The sequence below is a fragment of the Daphnia pulex genome, chromosome 6 (genome assembly GCF_021134715.1).
Source record: "Daphnia pulex isolate KAP4 chromosome 6, ASM2113471v1".
Lineage (NCBI taxonomy): Eukaryota > Metazoa > Arthropoda > Branchiopoda > Diplostraca > Daphniidae > Daphnia > Daphnia pulex.
Genome location: NC_060022.1, coordinates 6,792,622 through 6,814,886, shown reverse-complemented (window position 1 = coordinate 6,814,886; position 22,265 = coordinate 6,792,622). Strand labels below are relative to the sequence as shown.

The 22,265-nt window shown below is 45.1% G+C and overlaps 1 protein-coding gene across 2 annotated transcripts in view; it reads right to left on the bottom strand.

Moving 5' to 3' along the window:
- Positions 1 to 8,463: 8,463 nt before the first annotated feature.
- LOC124196504 (B-cell lymphoma/leukemia 11A-like) overlaps positions 8,464 to 22,265 on the bottom strand; it is a 35,530-nt gene continuing 21,728 nt past the window's right edge. For both annotated transcript variants that reach the window (XM_046591617.1, XM_046591618.1), the window contains one exon: positions 8,464 to 14,450. In XM_046591617.1, coding sequence (XP_046447573.1) covers positions 11,395 to 14,450 — 3,056 coding nt within the window. In that variant the 3' untranslated portion in view covers positions 8,464 to 11,394. The remainder of the gene's footprint in view (positions 14,451 to 22,265) is intronic.

The window sequence follows — 22,265 nt, the reverse complement described above, 5'->3', positions numbered from 1 at the left end:
ATCAACCAAGTCATTCTTTTTGTGTTGTTGTTTTAGATTTCTTCGTTTTGCGTTGTTGCGTTGTTGCTGTTGTTTGAATACATAGAAGGTGGGTTCGGGAATAATTCAATCACCTCCTGGAACTTGATTCGATTACATTTGACATGCAAGCAGATTCCCCTCCGCTGGATGGTGAATTTCCTTTATAATAACAAATACGGCCCAGTTATAATTGGGGGGAAAAGGCCGTGACGAAATATTCCGCCCGCATTTTTATGTTTTGAATAATAAGAGGAAATCAAAGACAATTGAATATTTGACGCCCAACTAACTTCCGCCAAAGTCGAAAGTATGACGCGCTCATGCAGCGCATGGGGGGCGAGAACGACATGAAATCGCCTCGACGTCTATAGCGCACAGCACACGTTACTAATCAGGAAGTGAATGAAAATGTTGGCTTTTCCTTGACCGCTTGAAGGAGAGTGTCATCCTCTTCCATGCGGAGCCTTTATCATTGTCGGCCAGACTTAGTGGCCCAACTTGCAATGGCATTTAAATAACAAGAGTGAGAATAGAAGATGCGGCGTGGCTGAATTTGCCCGCAAAGGAAAAGAAAAAAGAAGTGGGTGGTATAGACGTTGGTTGACCAGCGTATTGATCTTTTGAACAGTCTTCTTTCTGGCGCCCAAAAAAAGAAGAAGAAGAAGAAAAGTTCTTTTGTCTCTGCTCCATCCGGCTTTTTTTTTCTCGACATGGCCACGTCTCTTGTTGGCACCGCGCTCTCGGTCGTCCCTCCTATCACGCCCCTGTCAATTTGGCTATTTCACTGTTCTCGTCTCTCTCTCACTGTTTACAAGTACGGCAGCACAGCGCGACGCCGGGTAAAAGAAAAAGAAAAAGAAGAAGAAGAAGAAGAAAAGATTTTCAGATGGAAAAGGCGGATATCAGAGAGAGAGAGACTTGCCAGGGCGGGTGGAACGACGACGGGAAAAGAAAGAAACGGTATAAAAAAAAAATGAAAAAGAGGTGGACGTAGCGTTCACGCTATTGATTTTCAGCGTCTCCAGGCGACCATCGCCCAACCAGAGCAGCAGGAGGAGGCTCGGTAGGAGAAAAAAAGAAAAAAAAACTACTCTCGTCTTCTCTTCTTTTATTCGTCTACCCATCCCATCCCTCCCCTCCCCCCTTCTTTTTTTATCCCGCTTCCTCCATCGTGTGTTGTTCAATTCTCTCCTTCTCCCGGCTCTTCGCTTCTTTTTCCCTCCTCTTATTCCTCCTTCATCCACTTCTTTTTCGTGTTTTTTCGTTTAAAGAGAACGCGGGAGGTGGACAATTTGTGAGAGGCCTCTCACACAGTCTACCCAGCACCCGGCACCCCACTCCTCCTCCTCCTCCTCCTACCCAGTCCACCCAATATCTAACAGCCTGCTCCGATTTCCTCCCGACCAACTTCTATTGTCTCTATCGACTCGAAGCGACACACTCCTCCTTCCGTGTCCATCGCACAAACTCTACTCTTTTCCTTTCTCTCTTTTTTTTATTTTAACCACCCTCTTCTCTTTCCCCCCCCCCACCACCCTCGCTCTCTCTTCCTTATATTCCCTCCTTTCTCTCTTTCGGTCTCTCTCTCTCTCTTTCTCTTGTATATATTTGCATCCGGACCCCTCTTCTTTTTCTTCCTTCTTCCTTTCTCCGGCTCTTCGGCTCTACGGACGGCGACGCCGACGCCATTGCAGCCTCTCGAAATCCAATAACAATCCTTTTTTTCTCTCCGCCTCCGCTATATAGCCACGGCGACCTCCCTCCCTCCCCTCTACCCCCCCCCCCCCTCTCCCCGCTGCATCCCATTCCAACAACTTTGAAATGTCCAATCGCATCTTTTTTTTCTTCTTTTCCCTTTCTGTACATCGTGCAGGACTATACACAATATCCATCAAGTTTAAAGAGGATAAACTCAATGTCGTCGTCGTCTACTTGTGCTGTTCTCGTGAGTTCGTGCTTCCCGTCTGATTGATGTACTGGGCATGTTTGATGGTCGCCGTATAGTGGGGGACGAGGGATGCTCCTGAGTGGCTCTCTGATACCCCGACTCGATTACCAAGCTTTGATGATTTCGGACTTTAGGCGCCTGGTGCAAAAGGTCTCGCACTCTTTTCCTGATCAATAAGAACGTGTCAACGACCAACACCGTTTCCCACCCTAGACACCGCCACCATCACTTGTCACCTCATCAGAATCGACAAAGAACACGCCAAAAAATAAATGAATATCTTTATCTATATGCTATACTCTTTCGTAATGGAATTTAGTGGTTTAACTTTTGACCGCAAATGCATTAATCAAATGGCAATCGGTTGCAAATGAGTCGCAATAAACCAATGAATAATTGACATGTATAATCATCGCTCGTCTGTTTAAGATTCTTTGATGTACCTATTGGCCGATGCGATTTACTCAAAAACGAAAAAGATTTCTCACATTATGTTAAAATAAACTTGTAACGACGGTGGTAAAGATATTCCGGCAGAGCCCGTCTTATAGAGTCTGCGTTTTGTATAATGTATAGAGATGTAGAACAAGCGCACTCCCGCACATTTTAAAGGATAAAAAATGTTTACTAACAATTTCTTTACTCTCTTTCTATAGGGATTTGTCGAATAGGCCTGCGAACGCCGAGGAGATGAGTCGGCCATGTTGAAAAACGTTCAAACCTTAAAAAAACGCGGAAAAAAAAACGGACGGGCTGCACGCGATTGGTCAAGGCACCACGACTGGGGAAACGAATTCAATTGGTCGACTCCGACATCCTCTTTCTTCCCTTCCCCCCTCCTCTTGCACATGTGGAAGCCGAGTGGGGTGGTGATGGGGGGGGGGAGTTGGGTAGTATAGAAGGCGGAAGGCCATCGAAAAAGAAGAGAAAAAGGGATCGAAGCCCACCAGGGAAATAGGAGGGGGGTCGGGTGGGCGAAGGGTGGTAGTGGTTCCCAACGATAAGAACCAAATTCAGCAGAGCCACCAGCAGCTCTCTCAGGCTTGAGCCTTTTCTTGTTTATTTAAAGCATTTAAAGGAAAAAGGGGGATCAGAAAGCTGTCAGTTGGTGTCCAACGACAAATATCCGAAATACTCTCCAATTCTACACTCTTTATTTTGCACAATGCCCGTCGAGGACCATTTTTATCTCTCCACCAACACTATGTTGATTTAGAGTTCCCTTTTTCTCCCCGCATTTTATAGATTCCAATCAAAATACGCGGGGAATATTATGACGCAAGAGCGGGAGACGCCAAAAAGATTTTCAAGTCGACGCAACAAAAGATAGCCTGGAATATATATATACTTACATAGTCGATTTTGTCGATATACGAAAGTTTAATTTTGATCGTAACAGAATTCCTCTTTAGTAAATAACACCGATCACTTGACTTTATCGTCAATCTATTACATGAGAAAAAACGTATTAGTTATAGGAAGTGACGATGGAATAATAAATCCAATGAGTAAAAATCTGCCGCGTTTTCTAGAGCCAAAGATCCGTTTTATGATTGTTGTCCATCTGCAAAGATGCTTCAAGAAGACAAAGTGGTTTGGGAAAAATGCGAGAGCAAAGGGAGATAGAAGGGAACGTGGAGAAGAAGAAGGCTAAGAAGGCTAGACATACTATATTGGACGTTGAAGATAGAACAAGAGGTGGTAACGCACCAGTGGATTGGATTTTAATATCTTTCGGCTGATATGGCTTCCACCCCCCCGTACGCCGTACCCACCAACTCGGGGGGCAGCAGCGGCGCTCATATGCAAAGCACACATTCACAGACATGCCGTCGATGAGATTGTGGCCAAAGCAGGAAAATCGAAAGAAGAGTAAAGAACCTTTTGATCTGAACCAGCATGCGGCTGTCGGCCTTGCCAGCCAAAGCCAAGGGTCTCAGCAACCGACTGGGCCAAAAAGAAACGAGTCAAACCAATCAATAATCTCCATCTCGGAAGAAAATTATTGACCGGATATGCCCATGCCCAAGACATTCCCCTCACATTTCTAATACGAAATTCACGATGGCGTAAAAATGAAAATTCTATAGACAAAGATCGTGTTTTTTAGAAATGATGGATTAAATCTAGTCTATAGACGTTTACCTTTTGATTCATTACACGAGATAATTATTCAAAACCTCTTGTTACAAAAAGGGAGGTGAGGATCTGAAGAATATCTGTAGCTATAGAAGATATGTATCGCTGACTGGTAAGAATCGTAAGCAACTCGTGTCGGTGATGTGGTAATATGGTGATGGGCAGGCCTATAGGCCTAAAGAAACATGTATACAGTATCAAGATAGATCAATTGTTAGGGGACAAATTATAATGGTTTATTTTTGTTAATTCTTTTGATTAATCCTAAACACCGCATCAATAACTCTTCTTTAATAATATGGTTTTAAATTTACACATCCAAATGATTGAATTTATTTTTAGAGAAAATCATTGTATAATTTTCATTATTCTTTGATTGTGTAGAAAAGAACAAAACTAACTCTTTTATTGAAAAAAATGAAAAGTAAAAGATTGTGGTAAACTGGGGGCTATGGTAACCGGCATGTCGGAGTTTGACGTAATGAGTGAAATAATACACAGATTTTTTGTCTCTCGTGTGTTTATATGTGTGTTAAGAGCTGTGCTCGCCCTATTTAATGGGCATTTTGTTTCTTATATATTATCATGAGAACTGCGGCACGGAATTGAACACTTGACAACCTTTTCTCTCTGGAGCGATGGAGCGCATACTACTCATTAGCTCGCTTCACTCTCTTTCTCTCACCCACTCCTTCGGTGATTGCTGCAAGCGTGTGTGTCTGCTCTGGTCATGGCTGTGAAAAAAATTCACATAAAAAATAAGCCCTTTGAAATGGTGCTGACTCGTTCACCTTGAAACCTGTGTATGTAATAGCTTATCATTTTGCGAGAATTAACAATCAAAATTTGAATTTGCGCTAGTAGGCCGCACAACGCAAGTAACGTAAACGGATGAATTCACAACTAGATATGAACACACTAATTTACATATTTGTTTGTCTCAACCACAACGATGTTAATTAAATGCATTGTTTATCGCGATCAAGTTTTAAATGTTGTATTGAGTCAACACTATGGTTTTCACAAACCCAAATTTTTTTTCCATGTTCCGATTGTTGTTTGTGATTTGTCAGAAAAAAAAAAATTTAAATCCTAATAATACCTGATTAAAATAGGCAATGGCTGGCCATACATGATGGCAAGATGATAAAAAAACTCGTGTGCTTTTACTCTTCTGTCGTGATTTCTTCCTAAAATGGACGAAAAAGGGTAGTTCAAAGCGGAAGTAGCCCATCATTAAGACGACACTTTTACCTCTTATTGCTATCAAAGGCGATGCGAAAAGCACGCTTCTCCTCGCTTCTCCTCCCATACACACTAATACCGCACACCAAATTACAGAGCGCTATAGGAAACAAAGTGAGGGAAAAAGCGCAGATCAAACCCACCGTGAAAGACACTGTTTTGTAATCAGCAGCAGGGAACTATAGTCACCCTCCTGATTACGTAGAACAGTGATTTAATACAAGAGGATATTTGTAATCAATTTGGACACAAAAAAAGCCAATAAAGACATAACCGACAGCTTAAATTCAAGGTAAACTATACGCATCCACGCTAGCAAACTCCAAGATCTGATTTTAATAACAGGTAACCAGAAATCGCCCGAAAAAGAGGTCTAAAGTATTGTTGTTCATCTTACTCTATGCAATGCAGAGCTTAACCCATAACTTGTGAAGTCACTAGATACTGAAGGCTTTCCCTGGGATTCGAAGAGAAGAAACGTGGCATCGTAGAAGTTTCTGTTTGACACTTATGTTTGTTTAATGAAGGACTACCGCGAATGCCGGCTGCGCGTATCAACCTCTGATGGATTTTAAATATGGATCGCCAATGCTCCATCTAGAAGCGAATGTCAGCCATCAGACGCCAGCCAGCCAGGCAGGAAAAATGATGGCCTAAACATATTTGGAGAAGGGGGGTGGGTGGAAGGAAAGAACGGGAAGGAATGAAAAAAAAAGGAATCAAAATCAACGATGGTGTGCTGGTAGAAAATGGTTCAGAAGAAGAAGAAGCCTCGTCCACATAGACATCAATACAGGAAGCCGGGATGGAACAGCATATAGGATGATTTACGAAGGCACTCTTGTGTGCCGCTGTCAGGCTAGCTCAGATTTGTTGCCTGAAACGAGAGATGCACGCCATGTATTTAAATTTTAAAATGTGGCTCTGACAAAACGTAGTGGCGCGGTCACGGCGACACGAGTCCTGTAGTACAATCGTCGTCGTCGGCTTCATCGTCGCGGTCGAAATCCGAATAGACACATACATAACATAACTGGCGGTATAGCCTCATTGATCGGAGCTATTGTCGAAGGGCGGCCGTTGAAACATTTGCATAGCAAGCTCAGGGGGTGCCGGGTGCCCTCCCACAACACACAACAATCGCAGTTGAACACGACTCGTAATAAATATCAGTGCTGATGCTGACGAGAGCGGCGCATCCGATATGCGCTCGTTTCTCTTTTCTTTTCCTTTTTTCCCCTTTTTCTTTTCGATTTTATTTCCCTTTTTTTTTCTTTTTTTTTGTTCATCCGTGTTTGCCCTGTGCTCGGCGGCTAAAGGCCCTACGTTTGCCTATATAAAAATGTATATGAAGATAGAATACGAGTATTGGCGCTGTCCAATTTGCATAATGCCGAGGGACTCGGAGGACTGGAAGGAGGACGGGTTGGAGGAAAAGAAACGAACGAAAGAGTGGGGGAGGATATAGAAAAGATAGGGAGGGAGGGGAGGGGGGTCACTGTTGTAGATAGATACATGTAAAGAATATATTGCGGACCAAGCGTGGCCTGCTGTCGAGAGAGAAAACGGAATCGATCCTATGAAAAGGTTCGGCCTATATATTTGTATGTAATCCAATGGAAACAGAGAAAAAAAAGGAGAAATGAGAGGGAGGAGGGTTCTGTACTGAGGGAATAGAGGGACAAGGCGCAGGACATTTTCGACCAATCGCCGACAACCAACGCCGACGTCAGCGGCACACCCCTCCACCCTTATCACACATTTAAACACAGTCAGGTCAAAGCGTACCGAACACAGATATACTCTGCAACCCCCTACAATGCAATCTGTCAACTATAACTCATGATAACAAAAATGTGATAACGGGAAACACGACATCATTCCCAGCTAAAAACGCCATGGTTTGCTTGGTTGCATGCTGACATGCTGACAACATGGAAAACACCGATTAGGATTTTTCCCCCCAAGTTATATAATCTGGAATAAACGGCCTAGTATTATTCGTCACAAGAATCAGACACAGTTCACTTACAACTTGATATTAGCTTAAAATAAAAAAATGTAGATGTAGGAAATTATGCTAGAAAAAAGCTTTAACATGACTTCAAAAGGTATAGCTCGTCCGACATTTCTTATTATTTTAGTATCGTAATTGAAGTATATTGAAAGGTGTTCTCCGGAGCAGTGCGCCGTTATTAAACGGTAGGAAGATGTAACATTTTATTCAAAAAAGAAAAAAAGATGATTAGTTGGATGGAACTATAATACCGGTATTGCAACGGCAACACAAAATTATGCGAATTGCAAGTTAAACCGTCGCCATGATTTATTTAAAGATTTTAGAAACTTTTTCCACGTTTTTATTTTCAACATTTCAATCGTTGGGAATTTTTTACCGATTTCTAAGGTACCGCCGAAGCAGCTGTCTAAAAATGATTACCGGTACTTGGGTATCATCATAACATATTAATTCGAGTTGGAGAAAAAAAAAATGTCGGCAGCGATGTGAAGTGCTATCGTATGTGATTTGGTAATTATTCGTTGGCACTGATATTTTAAGACTTCCAACTGTCAACCTTAGTTTCCATAAACAATAAGTTCTATTGAAAGCCACTAAGTACACTTGCTGTCACTTGTTTTTTTACCTTTTTTTGGATGAGGGGGGGGATCTAATATAAGTAAGAAAATGTATAGTTCACTAAACAATTCAATCCTAATCGGTTTAAATATACGTATTTCTCACGTTTGAATTTGTTTGAGTTTTTTAATATAAAAAAAATTAAATACATGGATGTTTCAAATTTATGTGGCAATTATTAATTGTTTTATCGATGATTTTGGCTGTGCGTTTTGTAATTTAATTTTGTTTTGAAGCAAGACAATGATCCTTTGTTGCCTAATGACAACCACTTATTCTCTTAAATGAGCGCGCGTTTCAAGTACCAAACTTGAACGTAAATAATTCGATCCGCTGTTCATATGATTAATTCTAGGATAACGTGCAGTCGTTGTCGTCTTGAGTTGGACGTGTTTCAGTCTCTACTTTCTGTGTAAATGTGTGTCTTAATGTAATGTTAAAAGCGCTGCGAAATAAATGATTGACGAACGAGTTTACTCAATTTTTCGATTTTATTCCCACACACAAACAAACAAAGAATGAAGCACGTTTCTTTTGTATAGCGGCATTTTATCTAACTGTTTCTTGAAGGTGTGAATTTTATGGTGATTTTCTTTTTCTTTCTTGTGTTCTGTTGTTGTAACTAATACAGATGAGGTACAGTCGATTGGAGTGCAGAGCATAATGGCTGGAAAATGGGAAGGAAGAGTCAAGAAGCCTCCAGCGGGACGAGAAGAAAATCGATTGTATATAGTACAAAACGCCGAAAAAAAAAAACAGATTGAATAATGATTCCAATGACTGGTGTACGCTCAACAGCGACGACACGGACCCACACAATAATGTAATTTTTTATAGATTTGTGTCTTGTTTGGTGAGGGATTTGAATATATATATATATGCTGGATGTTCCAAATGACGGAAAACAAATGAATACACTGTCGCCTTCCCCGGTATTAAGACAAAGGAAAATAAACAAGAAGTGGCGATTAAATATTGATGATGAAGGACGAAAAAAAGAAACCACAACGATTCGAGCAAAAATAACAAAAAAAGATTTTGATCCGACGGCAGCCACCGAAATACAGGGGGGGAGAGCAGCCGCCGTGGATATCCAGGAACATGATGTGATGGAACTAGATGCAACACACTTTCTGATCCGAAGAAGACATTTTTTTCAATCGCACGCTTTCGTGGTACACATCCACCCAACCCACACATATATGCACGCAATCACGCAATATGCACGCTCGCAACACAAGCACACGCAGCAGAAAACGCTCGTGAAATACACAGCGATTGAAAATAAAACAAAACAAAAAACCAATTCACTTTCAAACAAATCAAAGAAACATACGTCCCCCTCTAGAACTCACCAACTGGTGAATATAATTGGGAAAAAAAAATTTGAGACTCGAAATGCTCTTGAAAAATAGTCAGTTTGTCGTCCCTCGTGGCGGGAGGAAAGGTGGGAACTCTATCGGGGCGTATAATAAGAGTTGAGGGCGAGTGTATGTATGTTATGTACTATGTGATGGTGGCAGAAACTGGTAAAGGTGAGACATAATAGGAGAGGAACCAAATACAATTTGAGAGAGAGAGGAAACACACTGGCTTTGGTATCGAGACATTGTACAGCAAGGTCCAAACTTCACGAAGAACAGGATAGACATTTTAAGACGATTCTATTGATAAACAAACAGTGGGTTCGACACAAACGGTAAACCACGTACTTACATCGTCTAGGAAAACGGAAAACCTAATCAAGAAAGAGAGAGATAGAGAGAGAGGGGTGGGGGAGGAGGAAGTGTCTGTGTTGTACAACTGTGCAGGACTCGCCCATTTTGTTTATTGATCTCTCGGCACATAGACACACACATAGTGGCGACAGTGATGGTGCGCCTGCTTTCCAAGTTGTTTGGATTATTCCTACTTTGCCGTAATCGGGAAATCGACATTGTTACACCCCGCCTTGCTCTATAAAGAAAGAGAGAAGAAGACGACGAAGAAACAGACACGCACAAAGAAAAACAATACTTGAACGTGAAAAAACCCTGCTTGGAAAAAAGAAAACAAAACGGGGGGGAGATGTCAATTCCCTATCGATTACGTGAGACTCGACAGAAGAATATAATTTTTTTTTGTTTGTTTTTCATTATATTTAATGTTTGAATCGAGTTAGCACTGCGGTTGATGCTGGCCAGCAACAACAACAATTACAAATCCCCTTCTTACTAAAGCATTCGACCAAATGGCGAGTGAAGAAATGAAGTCAACGAGACGTCCCTCCAATCACTCGATCAAGACAATTTTGAGGACTAAATAAATACACGCGCAATGATGTATAGAAAGTGATGGGGGTGTAGCAGTGAGGAGGGGAAACTGGGTCGGTGATTAGTGCAAAAGTCGTTCAACTCACACAGCAAGGGAATGAGAAACCAACAGAAAAATATATAGATGTAGAAAAAATCGATTGACTTCCAATGGTCTACTAACTCTACTATAAATACCAAGAAAATCTACTTCTTCTGTCTTGGTTTGAAAATCAAAAATAGACTGTATGAAAATTGAACCTAAGACTAAGTAATCGACATAAAGCTTCTGAAAATAACCTGTGAGAGGATCACGGGGTTTCTCTTTGTGGTTGTGTCTTTCTGTTAATGAATAGCAATACGACACCGCGCTCATTATCGTGAAGACATTTGGGGCAATGAAATCGTCAAAATGGACAAAGGGAAGGGGGGGGGGAGGGGGAGGAGAAAATAATAATCATAACAGAGGAACGTAAAGAGAAAGGACAAGCACACAAGTATAGGACATTGGAGGAGCACATCGTTGGGATTCAATCCGTAAATTCAGGTGATCGGTTGGTGTATAAGACAACAAAGAGATGACGTGTCGAGAGCAAAAAGGAGAAAAGAAAAAAACAACAAGACATAAAACGAAGAAAGAACGTTTGGGGCCAAAAACACAAACATCTTCATCATAATATTGCAGGATTAACACATCAAATACTGGGTAGGATCATTTAAGGGAACGTTTTTCATCTGCATCCCGTCGTCGTCGTCGCCGCTAGCGACGCTGTAGTCTAGAATTTTCCGCTTCTCTATCTTTTGCGCCCGTTGATAGTTTTGCTCGTTGTGGCTTCAACGCTGTGGAGGGATCGGAGAGAGAGAGAGAGAGAGAACGAGCAAGATAGTGGATGGAAGGAACGAGGAGGGGGGACCTGGTGCTGGCCGAACTATAGGGCGCTCGTTCATTCATCGTGCGCCTTTAATCCGACCAGACAATCCAGAGGAACATTTTTGTATATCATCATTACTTTCTTTTCCAACTAACGTCAGCAGTCGAAAAAACCGAGGTTTGGTTTTTCTAGATCCGTTGTTCTTCATGACTTGTTATCACTTGGTCATTTATCTGGCGCTCACATCGTCTCTTTGGAGGCCGAGTTGCTCGAGTCCATGTCGTCGACGTCGTCGATGTCGTCGTCCGAATCTTCTCCGCCCGAGATCATCGACATGCTGCTGTTGGTGGCGTTGTTGTTGGGCATCATCAGGTTGACCTGGCCGACCATCCCGCCGTTGGCAGCAGCTGCGGCGGCTGCGGCTGCAGCGGCCGCCGCCGCATTCAGTCGGGCCGCTTTCTTCTGCTGCTGGACGACACACTTGCGCATATGCTTCTCGAGCGTCGACGGGACCGAGAAGGGCATCTCGCAGAAGCGACAGCGGTAGACGTCCTTGCCCAGGCGCCCGTGCGTTTTCATGTGGCGCGTCAACTTTGAACTCTGAGCGCAGGCGTAACTGCACAGCTCGCACTTGTACGGCTTCTCGCCCGTGTGCGAGCGTCGGTGCACCGTCAGGTTGGAGCAGTTCTTGAAGACCTTGCCGCAATATTCGCAAGTGTCGTTGCGGCGACTCTCCTTCTTCATGGACGACGAGAGCAGACCGCCGCCGCCGCCGCCGCCCACCGTGCTGCCGCCAGATGGAGAATGGAGACCCGACTGGGAGCCGCCGTGACCGGATTGCATTTGCCCACCGGCCAGCGATGACATGCCCGATTTATGGCCCGGCCCGGATCCGCCAAGGTTCAACGGTCCCAGGTTCATACCAAAGTTGAGGTTCTTGAAGGGATTGTTGTCGCCAATGGAACCGCCCATTTTGGCCGTGCGAGCCAGTAAATCACGATCCATGGCACCCATGGGACCAGTGAGTCCAGGCGGGAAAAAGTCGCGACCGGGAAGTCCAGGCAGTCCGGGCAGCCACAAACCGGCAGCGAAAAGAGACTCTCGGGCATCGCGCTCTCCTCCGCGCTGGTGCTGGTGCTGGTTCTCCGAGTCCATTTTCAAGCGTTTGGAACCGGGAACTGAGGAAAGGACCGGAGAATCCAGGGCGCGGAGTAATCCAGGAGCCAGATCCAAAGAGGACCCGTTGGCAGGCATCATGAGACTTTTGCGGTCGTCGCGGAAGCGCAACATCTTTTCAACAAATCCGTTTTGTTCGCTCGACGTTTTGCTTCCGTCAACGACGAGGCCGCCGCTCTTGGCCAGCGATTCCTTGTACGCCTGAACTGCCTCGTGATGCAAATGACTGAAGCCCAAACTGTCCATGAGCTCTTCGACGACAGAGTTGGGGTTGTGGTGGTGGTGCAAGTTACGCAAGTTCTGCAGGGCATGGAGCGGATGCTGCTGGATGGGGCTCGGCTTGTCGCTAGGAACGCTGGGAGCCGGGGTAGGTGGCGCCGAACTGGACTTGATGGTCAAATCTTCTGGGCAGTCGTCGTCATCCTTTCTGCCGTGGTGACGCTGGCCAGTGGAGCGACCGCCTCGCTGGACGTCGACATCTTCGGCATCTTCGTTGTCGCTGTCGTCAATCAACTCCTCGTCCTCGTCGTCTTCTTCGTCGCCGGCTTCGCGATCGTCGCCCATGGAATCGGCGTCGGAATCGTCCTCGTCGTCCTCCTCGGCCGCCGAGCCGTACTGGTCGCGACGGGAGGTCGAGTCGGGAGTCAGGGCGGCGCTGGAGCGGCCGCGCTGGATGCGACGGTGCGTCCTGATGTGCCGCCGCAGTTCAATGGTTGTGGCACAGCGGAAATCGCAAGTTGAGCATTTCATCGTCATTGGTTGTTCGCGCACGGCCGGACTCGATGCTCTTAGCACGTCTCCGCTGGATTTGGGGCTGGACGTCGAGAAGGATTCCTCGGTGGCTGGCTCACCTGCAGTGGCCGGCAACGAAGGTCTCGTCGGCGTCGAGTTGTCCCCTGACTTGGCCTTGGACTCGACTGGCGACGTGAGCGGGCTGGCCGTCGTCATTTTAGCCGAGCTGGGCGATGGGGAGCGGGACCGGGAAGAAGGTCCGTTGGCTTTGGGACTTTCAGGTCCGTTACCGGCCAGTTGGCGCAGTCGCTGTGAATAAAAATCGGCCGAATCTTTGGCTGCAGTCGACGGAATGCTGGGAGCCGCCGCTGAAACGGAGGTGGCCGTCGTGGTGGTGGGAGGCGTTGAAGGAGTGGTGGCCGGAGGAGTGGGTCTCTCTCCGACGAAAGATTCCTGGATCGGCGGTGGGAATGAGATTCCGGACGAATTCAGGCTCGACAGCCCGTGAAGCCCGGCACGAAAGTGTTCAGGCATCAAGCTTTCGGCGCTGGCGGCGCTAGCGGACGAACCGCCCACGTTTCCTCCTCCTCCTCCTCCTCCACCACGGAGGAGCAGATCGTGACTAGACGGTCGCGGAGGATAGCCGGCCGGCTGGGCATTGAGAGAGGCGCCAAACGAGTGTCGCTCGCCGAGTGGCAGCCGCAAGAGACCGAACGGCATGTGCGGATCCAATCCGGCCGAAATTTGGTGCGAGTGCTGGCCAAGGCCGGAGAGAAGCATGGGGAATGAAACGGGCGATGGCAAGTGGGCAGACATGTTGACGGATGTGGATCCGCTTCCGCACGTCCGCGCTGAATGACTACTGGTGCCACTGCTGTTGTTGGACGAAGAAGGCGGCAGACGCGTGTGAGGTAACGGGAAGGGCAGATGTTGCATCGATGAGGTCATCGACGAAGCGGCCAGAGAGGCCACCGAGTGCGGCGTCGAATTGGTGAGTCGTTGACCCGATCCCGACGACGCCGACTCTGTCGAGCGGTGGTGGTTGGCCAACGCGGCGGCCAGAGGGGCAAACGACGCTGGGTTGAGGCCGTGCAGATGATGGGCCGAATGGGCCTGTTGGTGCTGGTGCTGCTGCTGCTGCAGCTGCTGTTGGTGGTGGTGGTGATGGTGAGCTGAGGCGGCAGCGTGCGGCGACAAAGGCGTCGGGCATTTCTTGTGGTTGGACGACGACGACGACGAGTAGCCAGTGGCTCCCGAACGTTCAGACCAATCGCCGCAGCCGTCCGGCACGTAGATCCGGACACCGTGGTCGTTCTGGACATGTTGCAGCAGAATCCAAGCGCTGCGGAAACGTCGCTGGCATGTAGAACAGACGTACGAGGCCGGTTCTATATAAAAGAACAAAACAGACAAAGAAAATTTGTTAGATTTGATCTTCTTTATATACATAAATCGAAGCTTTTAACTATCAATAGCTAATCGGTGTGGAACACGCAAATTCCGTTTACAATACAGTCTCGATTACAATAATAAAAAAAACCAAAGCCTGAATAATGTTGGGCATTATGTTGGATTTTTCATTTCAAGTAAAATCCGGAGAGAGGGGAGTGGGGGGGATGCAATACGTTTATGGAATATGGAATACAAAATGCGACATGGGTATAACGGTATTCTATATTATGTATCTACATATATGGTATAATACAGTGTACGGTGCAAAAGGGTTGGAAACGTACACAACTGTAGCAGCTACGTATGTTGTTTTTTCTTTCCTATTTTGTTTTGCATTTATAGGAAAGAGGATCTGGTTCTCTCTCTATTTCCCTCTTTTTTCTACTCTTTATACATTAGATCCGTTATATATGTAGAACTGACGTAAACACGAGTTTTTTGTGTCACCCCCTCCTTCTTCTTCACCCTCACCCACACATAATGTAGGGAAGCAGATGCAAGTCGAATGAAAAATAAAAAGGAGGGGCTCCTCCTTGTACCGTTCGTCAACCACGTCCTTGTTCCAACACCACACACACACACACACACCGGGTGGGAGAGAGGAAGAATTAGGACGATATGCGTACGAGAACACATCAAAAACACGTGTGGAAAGGGGTGAAAGATGGACAACAACAACACGCATGCACACAAAAAACGATAAGGAGACTGTGCGATATTACAAGCGGGCAAGAAGGGACGCGGAGGGTTAACGGGATTCGAGGGCTCCCCAGCTGAAAAGGGGGAAGCTGGAAATGTGCAGCCTACCGCGTAAAAACCTTTACTTTTTTGAGGTGGATGAATAACCGCTAGAGATAATAAAGGTTCGAACCACACACAAAAAAATGGGAAAAAACGAGAAAGAAAGAAATCCCTATTCTCTGTTCGAAAATGAGCTATACGGTTCAATTTTGTGCATGTGTGTCACAGTGGGTGCAAGATGTCGCGACCGGAGAAAAAGACCCAGGCAGCTGTAGCATCAACTCCAAAAAAACAACAACATCCGAGTTGCAGCTATACAGCAGTTATGGATCGGTCAAACAGACTATAATCTGCACAGGTTCATTTTCTCATACAAAAAAAAATTATTTTGTCATTGGGACTTCGTAAAAATTAGATATTTCATTTCTTGTTTGAACTAATGTCAGGGAATCAAAAAGGACAACAATTAAACTGGCAGACAACACGCTTTTTTCGTGCTGTTAAATTACAGTGATCATCTGTGGCATATTACGTATGATCCAGGGATAGGCCTATTGTGTTGTTGGATCGCTTCATAAAAAGAAAGGAAACATCCATGAAACGGGGTATTTACATGATCGGCATTCCTCTTTTTCTTTCAAGTTCCAGACTTCCACGTACTTGTATCCTCCTCCTTTGAAATATATTCACATCACGATACTGATTATCTCGGCATGTCGTGGATGTTGGTTCTCTCTCTCTCTCTCTCTCTCTCTCTCCAATTTCCTTCTGCTCATTGTCGTTCCTCTTTATATCTTTTCCGAGACGAGTGTTAAGCATTCATTTACCCTCGAGTTCGAAATTTGTTTTCCTTCTCTTATTTATTTATTGTTTTCTTTTGTATTGTTTCTCGGACGAAGGAGGATAAACAAAAGTCAAACAACGAAGGGCTATAAGAACACAAATCACGATCCTCTCTATTCATTCCGTCTCTCTCTCTCTCTCTCTCTCCCCTTAAACTTTCTCATGTGTGCAACATGAAGATGTATTCGATCGTCGTCGATCGAGAGATAAAAGCTCCCGGCCGTGATGGACGGCTAGCATGTCTACGGGGCTAGCTAGTTATCTAGACCCCGACGAATATACACGACGATTGTTTTGTTGCCGTTGTTGTTTCCCATCCAGCGCCTCTCTTTTTCCTCATCAAATAAATGCAGCTGAAAAAATGTATCGGAGTCGGCCGATGAATCACTTGACTGCTGGGGTCGAGGAGCCGGCTCACTCAGCGTGCAGTCATTAGCATATGTATGCATAAGCCAATGGATAATAAAAACAACAGCTCCCGTCTCATTATCTCTATCGTTTCACGACTTCATCTCTGATTGTGTTCATGTCCCGCTGAGCTGGTACCGGCCAGCACCACAGTCACCGTGCACCGTGCACGCAAGAATAAGAAAACAAAAACAAAAACAAAAAAAAAAAAAACTCGTGGTTTTTGCTACTACATTCTACAATGTACGTCAAGTGCCTAATTAGCCTTTCATTTGATTGTTATTTTCTTTTCCTTCTTTCTTTCTTTTACGCTTCAATGCCTCGACTCGTCAGCTATAGGCACGTTGTTACACGGTCACTCGGTAATGGCAGTGTAATTGAAGGCGGATTTGATATAGAGTCGTGTAATGGCATCGCATGAAAACGAATCAATGCCAAACTTCCTGATTTTCATCCGCTGCCTCGATCGTCGAATTCCAATATACGCCAACGGTCGGAATTTACCGTCCCGACTGGCAGCTCGCAGTAGAAGCGAGCAAAGCAATCGGTGGAAGAAGAATGGGAAAAACACGAAGGTGGACCGTTGAGGTCATGCTTTCTTGTCTATCAAGTGATTGATGACACTGATCGACAACCACGAAAACCGAATACTATTACTATTTACTATCCAAGCATCGACTATAATTCATTTTTTCCTTCTTTTCAATATTTCTTCATGTCCTGACGGAGAGTATTTACCTTTCCTCTTCACATGGGATAACCACGGCAACAGCTAATGCTCGCTCTTCACTCATCTTTTTTCCCAGCGAAAAGAAAAAAAGGGAAAAAGAGAAAAAGGAAGAAAGCCGAAAGAAGAGAATAGCATCCATCCGTTGAGGCCGAATGACGGATCCTGATGCATAACTCGACAACTGACTGGAACCAGCAGCCAGCAGCACACGCAGCAGTCACTACACTCCCCACGACTGTCCCATCAGAATCCGAATTAGAGAAAACAACAACTAGGGGCAGGGCGAGCAAAGGCGCAACTAAAGGAGCCGCAGGTATTTGAAAATAAGTAGAAATGGGACTGCATCTGCATCAGCCATCAGCATCAAGAAGATGGAGGATGTCATGCTTTTTTTGACAGTGGGGAATTCTCGCTGACCAATCCATTCTATTTTCGAGTTTCCAGCTTTTGCATCGCTCTCTCCCTCTCCCTCTTCCGCGTATTCTCTCATTTTCTTTCTCTGGCTTCATCAATCAACGTTCCAGTTTGTTTGAGCCCCCGTATTCCAAGTTTAGATCCGATATCCAAGTGCCCGAATCCCGAAGCGATGACGGTGACGTCGCGACGGACACACCAAGCGCGACACAGCAGCGCAGCACTAGTGGCGTTCGTCTATACTTGGCCACTGGGAAAGAATCTGGCCAATTGGCTGGTCCCCGCAACGATGGACGAGGCTCTCGATCGACGACAAAAGCAGCGGATAATGAGGAAACGCAACCAGCGCGCTCATATTCCAACCAGTTTCAAGAACCACATCGTCAAAAGCAAGAAATATTATGAAAATCCAATGACGACGAACCTTGACAAGCTCCATCCTTTTCCCGACCTCTTAGCTTCTATATTCTAAGGAGCGAATAGTTTATCAAGTTCATCAAAAGTATTTAACACAAGAGGGCCTTCAAAAAATGGACGAAAAAACAGACAGAAAGTTTCGAGTATTCGACCCAGCAGACAATAGCCGAAAGAGACTCGAGTTTCCTTCAAATTTATTTTTTTCCTTTTCTTTTCCAAATCGGTTACAAACCGGTGGCGCAGAAGCCGTATAGCCTACTACGGGAATAGTCCTACGTGCTTATAGATGTGACCGCGGGTGAGGTGAAGACGCTTGTGCGAGACAAAAGGAGAAGAGTCAGACTGCGGAAGAGAGTCAAAGAGAGAGGTTTGGTGACAGCTGGTTCATCGTTCAAATGTCGTGACTTTTTACGCTGAGCACGAGAAACGAGGACGAGCCAATAGCTGGGCGGTATTGCTTTTTGTTAGTGGACCTGACCTGTTTATAGTACACATACGGTATACTATACACGTCGTACATCTATTCATTTTTTTTTCGTCCCCTCCTGTTTCAAATTTTTTATTTTCGTTCCTTTTTTTCAATCAACGGTCCGTTTTTTTACGAGTTTGGCCATTGCCGCCGACGCCCACCATCTCCGACGCCACCGCCAACTTGGCCACCGCCTTCGTTTTCATTTCATGGCGCAGCAACTGGCCATCGTGCAATGCAAAGTGAGTGGCGGCACTTGTCATCCTTTTCCTCTGTGTAGTGGCTAAACGAGACTTTTTCTTAGCTAGAGCCTCTAACAGTCGACCCCTTTTTCTCCTCATTTAGACCCTTAGCCGGTCAGACATGTCTCATGCTCTCATCCCTATCCATATGCAGGGATGTGACATGGCAAGAGAAAGAAAAGGGAACTCTAAAACTCGATAACCATGTCATCCTGCAATGAGAGAACACAATTGGCGGCTCGGACAGAACAGAGCTCGATGTCACACATGCCATTTGTCTTTCATTTGTTTTGCTCTCCTCCCATCCACTACAAGGATCCGTAAAGTACCCAAAAAGAAGCAGCCGCCAAAAACACAGTCCGAATGCATTGAACTCAAATGCAACATTAAGGAAGTGTGAAGGGGAAATTACAAGGAGAGAGAGAGAGACGACAAACAAAAGGCAAAAGATATATTCATGCTGAAATGGTCGCGTCAGAGTGTTGGCGATTTTGGGCGGCCATGTCTGACCGAGCGGCGACGGCGGCCTCCTTTTCAAAGGAGACATTTCTTTTTTTGTTAGAAGATTGCGTCAAATGGGTTGTACCGCCGACGGATGGGCCCGCCAGACATCGGTAAGAGAAAGAGAGAGAGAGAGTCAAGTGCGACCGCCTTGCCGGCCAACAAAGCCGTTCGTATAGTTGGCAATGCAAGAATAATGGATGGTCAATGCAGGCCAAGAATGTCTAGAACGTGATCTATGAACTAGCGGAGAGGTAAAGAGAAGAAAAGAACAGCGATACGGCAGACGGACATGTCGGCAGGCAGGCAGCATCATCATCATCATCTTTCCGAGCCCCACTGCCAAATAGGAAAAGTGAGTTTTGAATGCCAAGGACAGGAGCTCAATCGTGTTTGTGAGGCCAGCAAGACAAAGCCTACAATTCAAGTCACTGGCGTTGCCCATCAAAGCCGTGGAAATCTGAGATATTTTACCAATCGACCCTCCCCCTCTCTACACGGGAAAATAATCAAGGGAAAACGAAACAAAAAACATATGGGAAAAGACACAGCGCATTTTTCGAGATTTTTCATTTTTTTGTTCACACGCCCATGACCCTATCACGAGCGTTGCACGAAGACCACCTCCTTCCCCTCGATTCATTTTCCTTTCAATCTCCAATCTTTTTTTTTCCTATTTCAATTCAAAACCGGTCGAAGAATTTAAATTTTTTCCCTTCGCCTCTTTTTTCCCGCTTTTTCCCCCCCACGGTCCACAGGATACAAATCGGAATGCCGCGAAAGGTAACACACTCTGGGCAAGCGAGAAGCAAAATTTAATAAAGAAAAAGGAACGACGCCACCATGGATCAGTTGCGCGAAAAAAAAGGACAACTTACGATACTGCTTACGCCTCGAAAGAGTGCCAAAATAGCTGAAGGGTCGCCAATGTCGAACCCTTTTTTGAAAAATCCGGCCGCGTCCGCGAAACGGACGCAAGGAAGAAAAAAGAAAGAAAGAAAAAAAAAGGGAGTGGGATGGGCGATTCGATGCACATGCCATGGTTGTACACTACACTTTCAGCTGCTCTTTAAGAAACTATTGAAATGTGGCGCGCGGCGACTTGTGCCGACCTTCTAACTCTCGTCGTTCTTTTCACCCACTCGCTTTTAAATATATCACTCTGTCCGTTCCGTTTGACTCCTCCGCAGGTTCCACAGACCAGACATTTGGAACATGAAAAGAGAAGCAATCGCCTCACGTCAAAAGGGACAAGAGACCTATGCACTAGCTAATGAGCATCTACCGAACCGACCGAGCGTTACTCATGAGTTAAAAGTCTCTTTTCCAACTCTTTTTCGAAACGCAAATGAATTCAATAAAAGAAAAAGAAAAACAAATTTTATAATTAAAAAGAAAACCAAATATAAGGAACTCGACCATTCTCTTCATCTTCGACCATTTCCCAGCTGCTCGATCAAAGTCGACGACGACATTCTTTTCACCTTCCCCTTTTTTATTCACTTGAATTTATTCCGTCGTCTTTCTAGTTCCTATTTTTTTCACCAATTCCTCTTCTTTTCCTTCCCGTTGGTTTTGTTTATATTCTCCTCCTATTTTGGGATTGAAGAGGTTTAAATGGAAGTCTGTAGATGATGGTTATCGTTTGTTTGGTTTCCTTCAAAATAAGATTCAACAAATTTATGTCGCTCTGCCACGGTTACTCTCCTTTCAGATTTTGAAAATAATTCTCCCATTTTTTTTGTCGCATTTTCAAGACGAATAGTCAAACAATAATGAAATTGTCAGCAGAAAGATATAAAAAAAAACACGATAATCTTGTCGAGGAAGAAGCAACGACGAGGAAAAGGTAAATTGGAAAAGAATGGCTCTATTGCCTTCGAAAGAACAGAGGCTCTCAATTGACTATTCCATTTAGCGCGGTAGCATAATCAGCTAGTTACGGCCGAGAGGGTCGATTCGCGCAAACATAATCAACGTCAAACAAAAAAGGCAAACTCTGCTTCGTCATTCGCCCTTCGTTTTCGAAAAAATAAAAAAACTTGGCTTTAATTGTGTCTGTGGTTATATAGAGGGGACGAACTGCACAGTCAATTTTGCTTCTTCTGGTTCGCTGTTTGTTTCCCTATCCTGTTCCTTCCTTATTGTTTTGTCTACGTTTCGATTCCATTTCATCAGCAGGTAAAAATCCCGATTTCGGTTGGGATTGATCTTTCCGCGTCGCATTTTCTGCGCGCCTATAAAAATAGCTGAAAGTCGAATATTTTCTCTGACCCGATGTCCCGAACCAAAAATTAGGGTCGCAAACGTGACCGTCCGAGAATCAAGAACGGAATCATAAAGAATCGATCAAGAAGTCTGAGGGAGTAGGTTGGGGTAAGACGAGCGGAGCATGACGCTCATTAGCGAGCTGATCATCACAATTCCTCCGAGAGAGACGAGCCGGGAAGACAAAGAAAAAGTACACGACAACATGGAAGACTGCTGGCGGGCGGAAAAAAAGAGGTCATCGGCAAATTCAATTTGCTTCTGCTTCTGCGACAGAGACGGACGATTAGACGTGGTCCACGCCGGGGCCTAATTGATGTCGGACATTGGCTTCTCGCCTCCCTTCTCCCCTCGCTATACTCTTCCCTCTTCAGCCCCTGAGATTTATCGGTTGGCAAGAGATGCCCGGACAAGTCAACGATGTGGCCTAATGCGTCCATAATAAGTACACATGAACCGTCAAACGATCATCATCAGCGACTTGTTTGTCCCTGGTCCACTCGCCTTTTGGGAGTTTCTTCGACATCTTCAATTCTACCACCACATCTTCTATAGTAGTACGTAGGGAGCGAGCCGGATCTTGATCGTGATCACGAGGGATCCTACAGACTACACAACATCTTGTTTGGAAATGCGACAAGAAAGGAAGCGACGCCCACCTACGCTGCTGCTATACACAATTTTCTTTTCTCTCTTTTTGTTTCTAAGACAGTCTTTT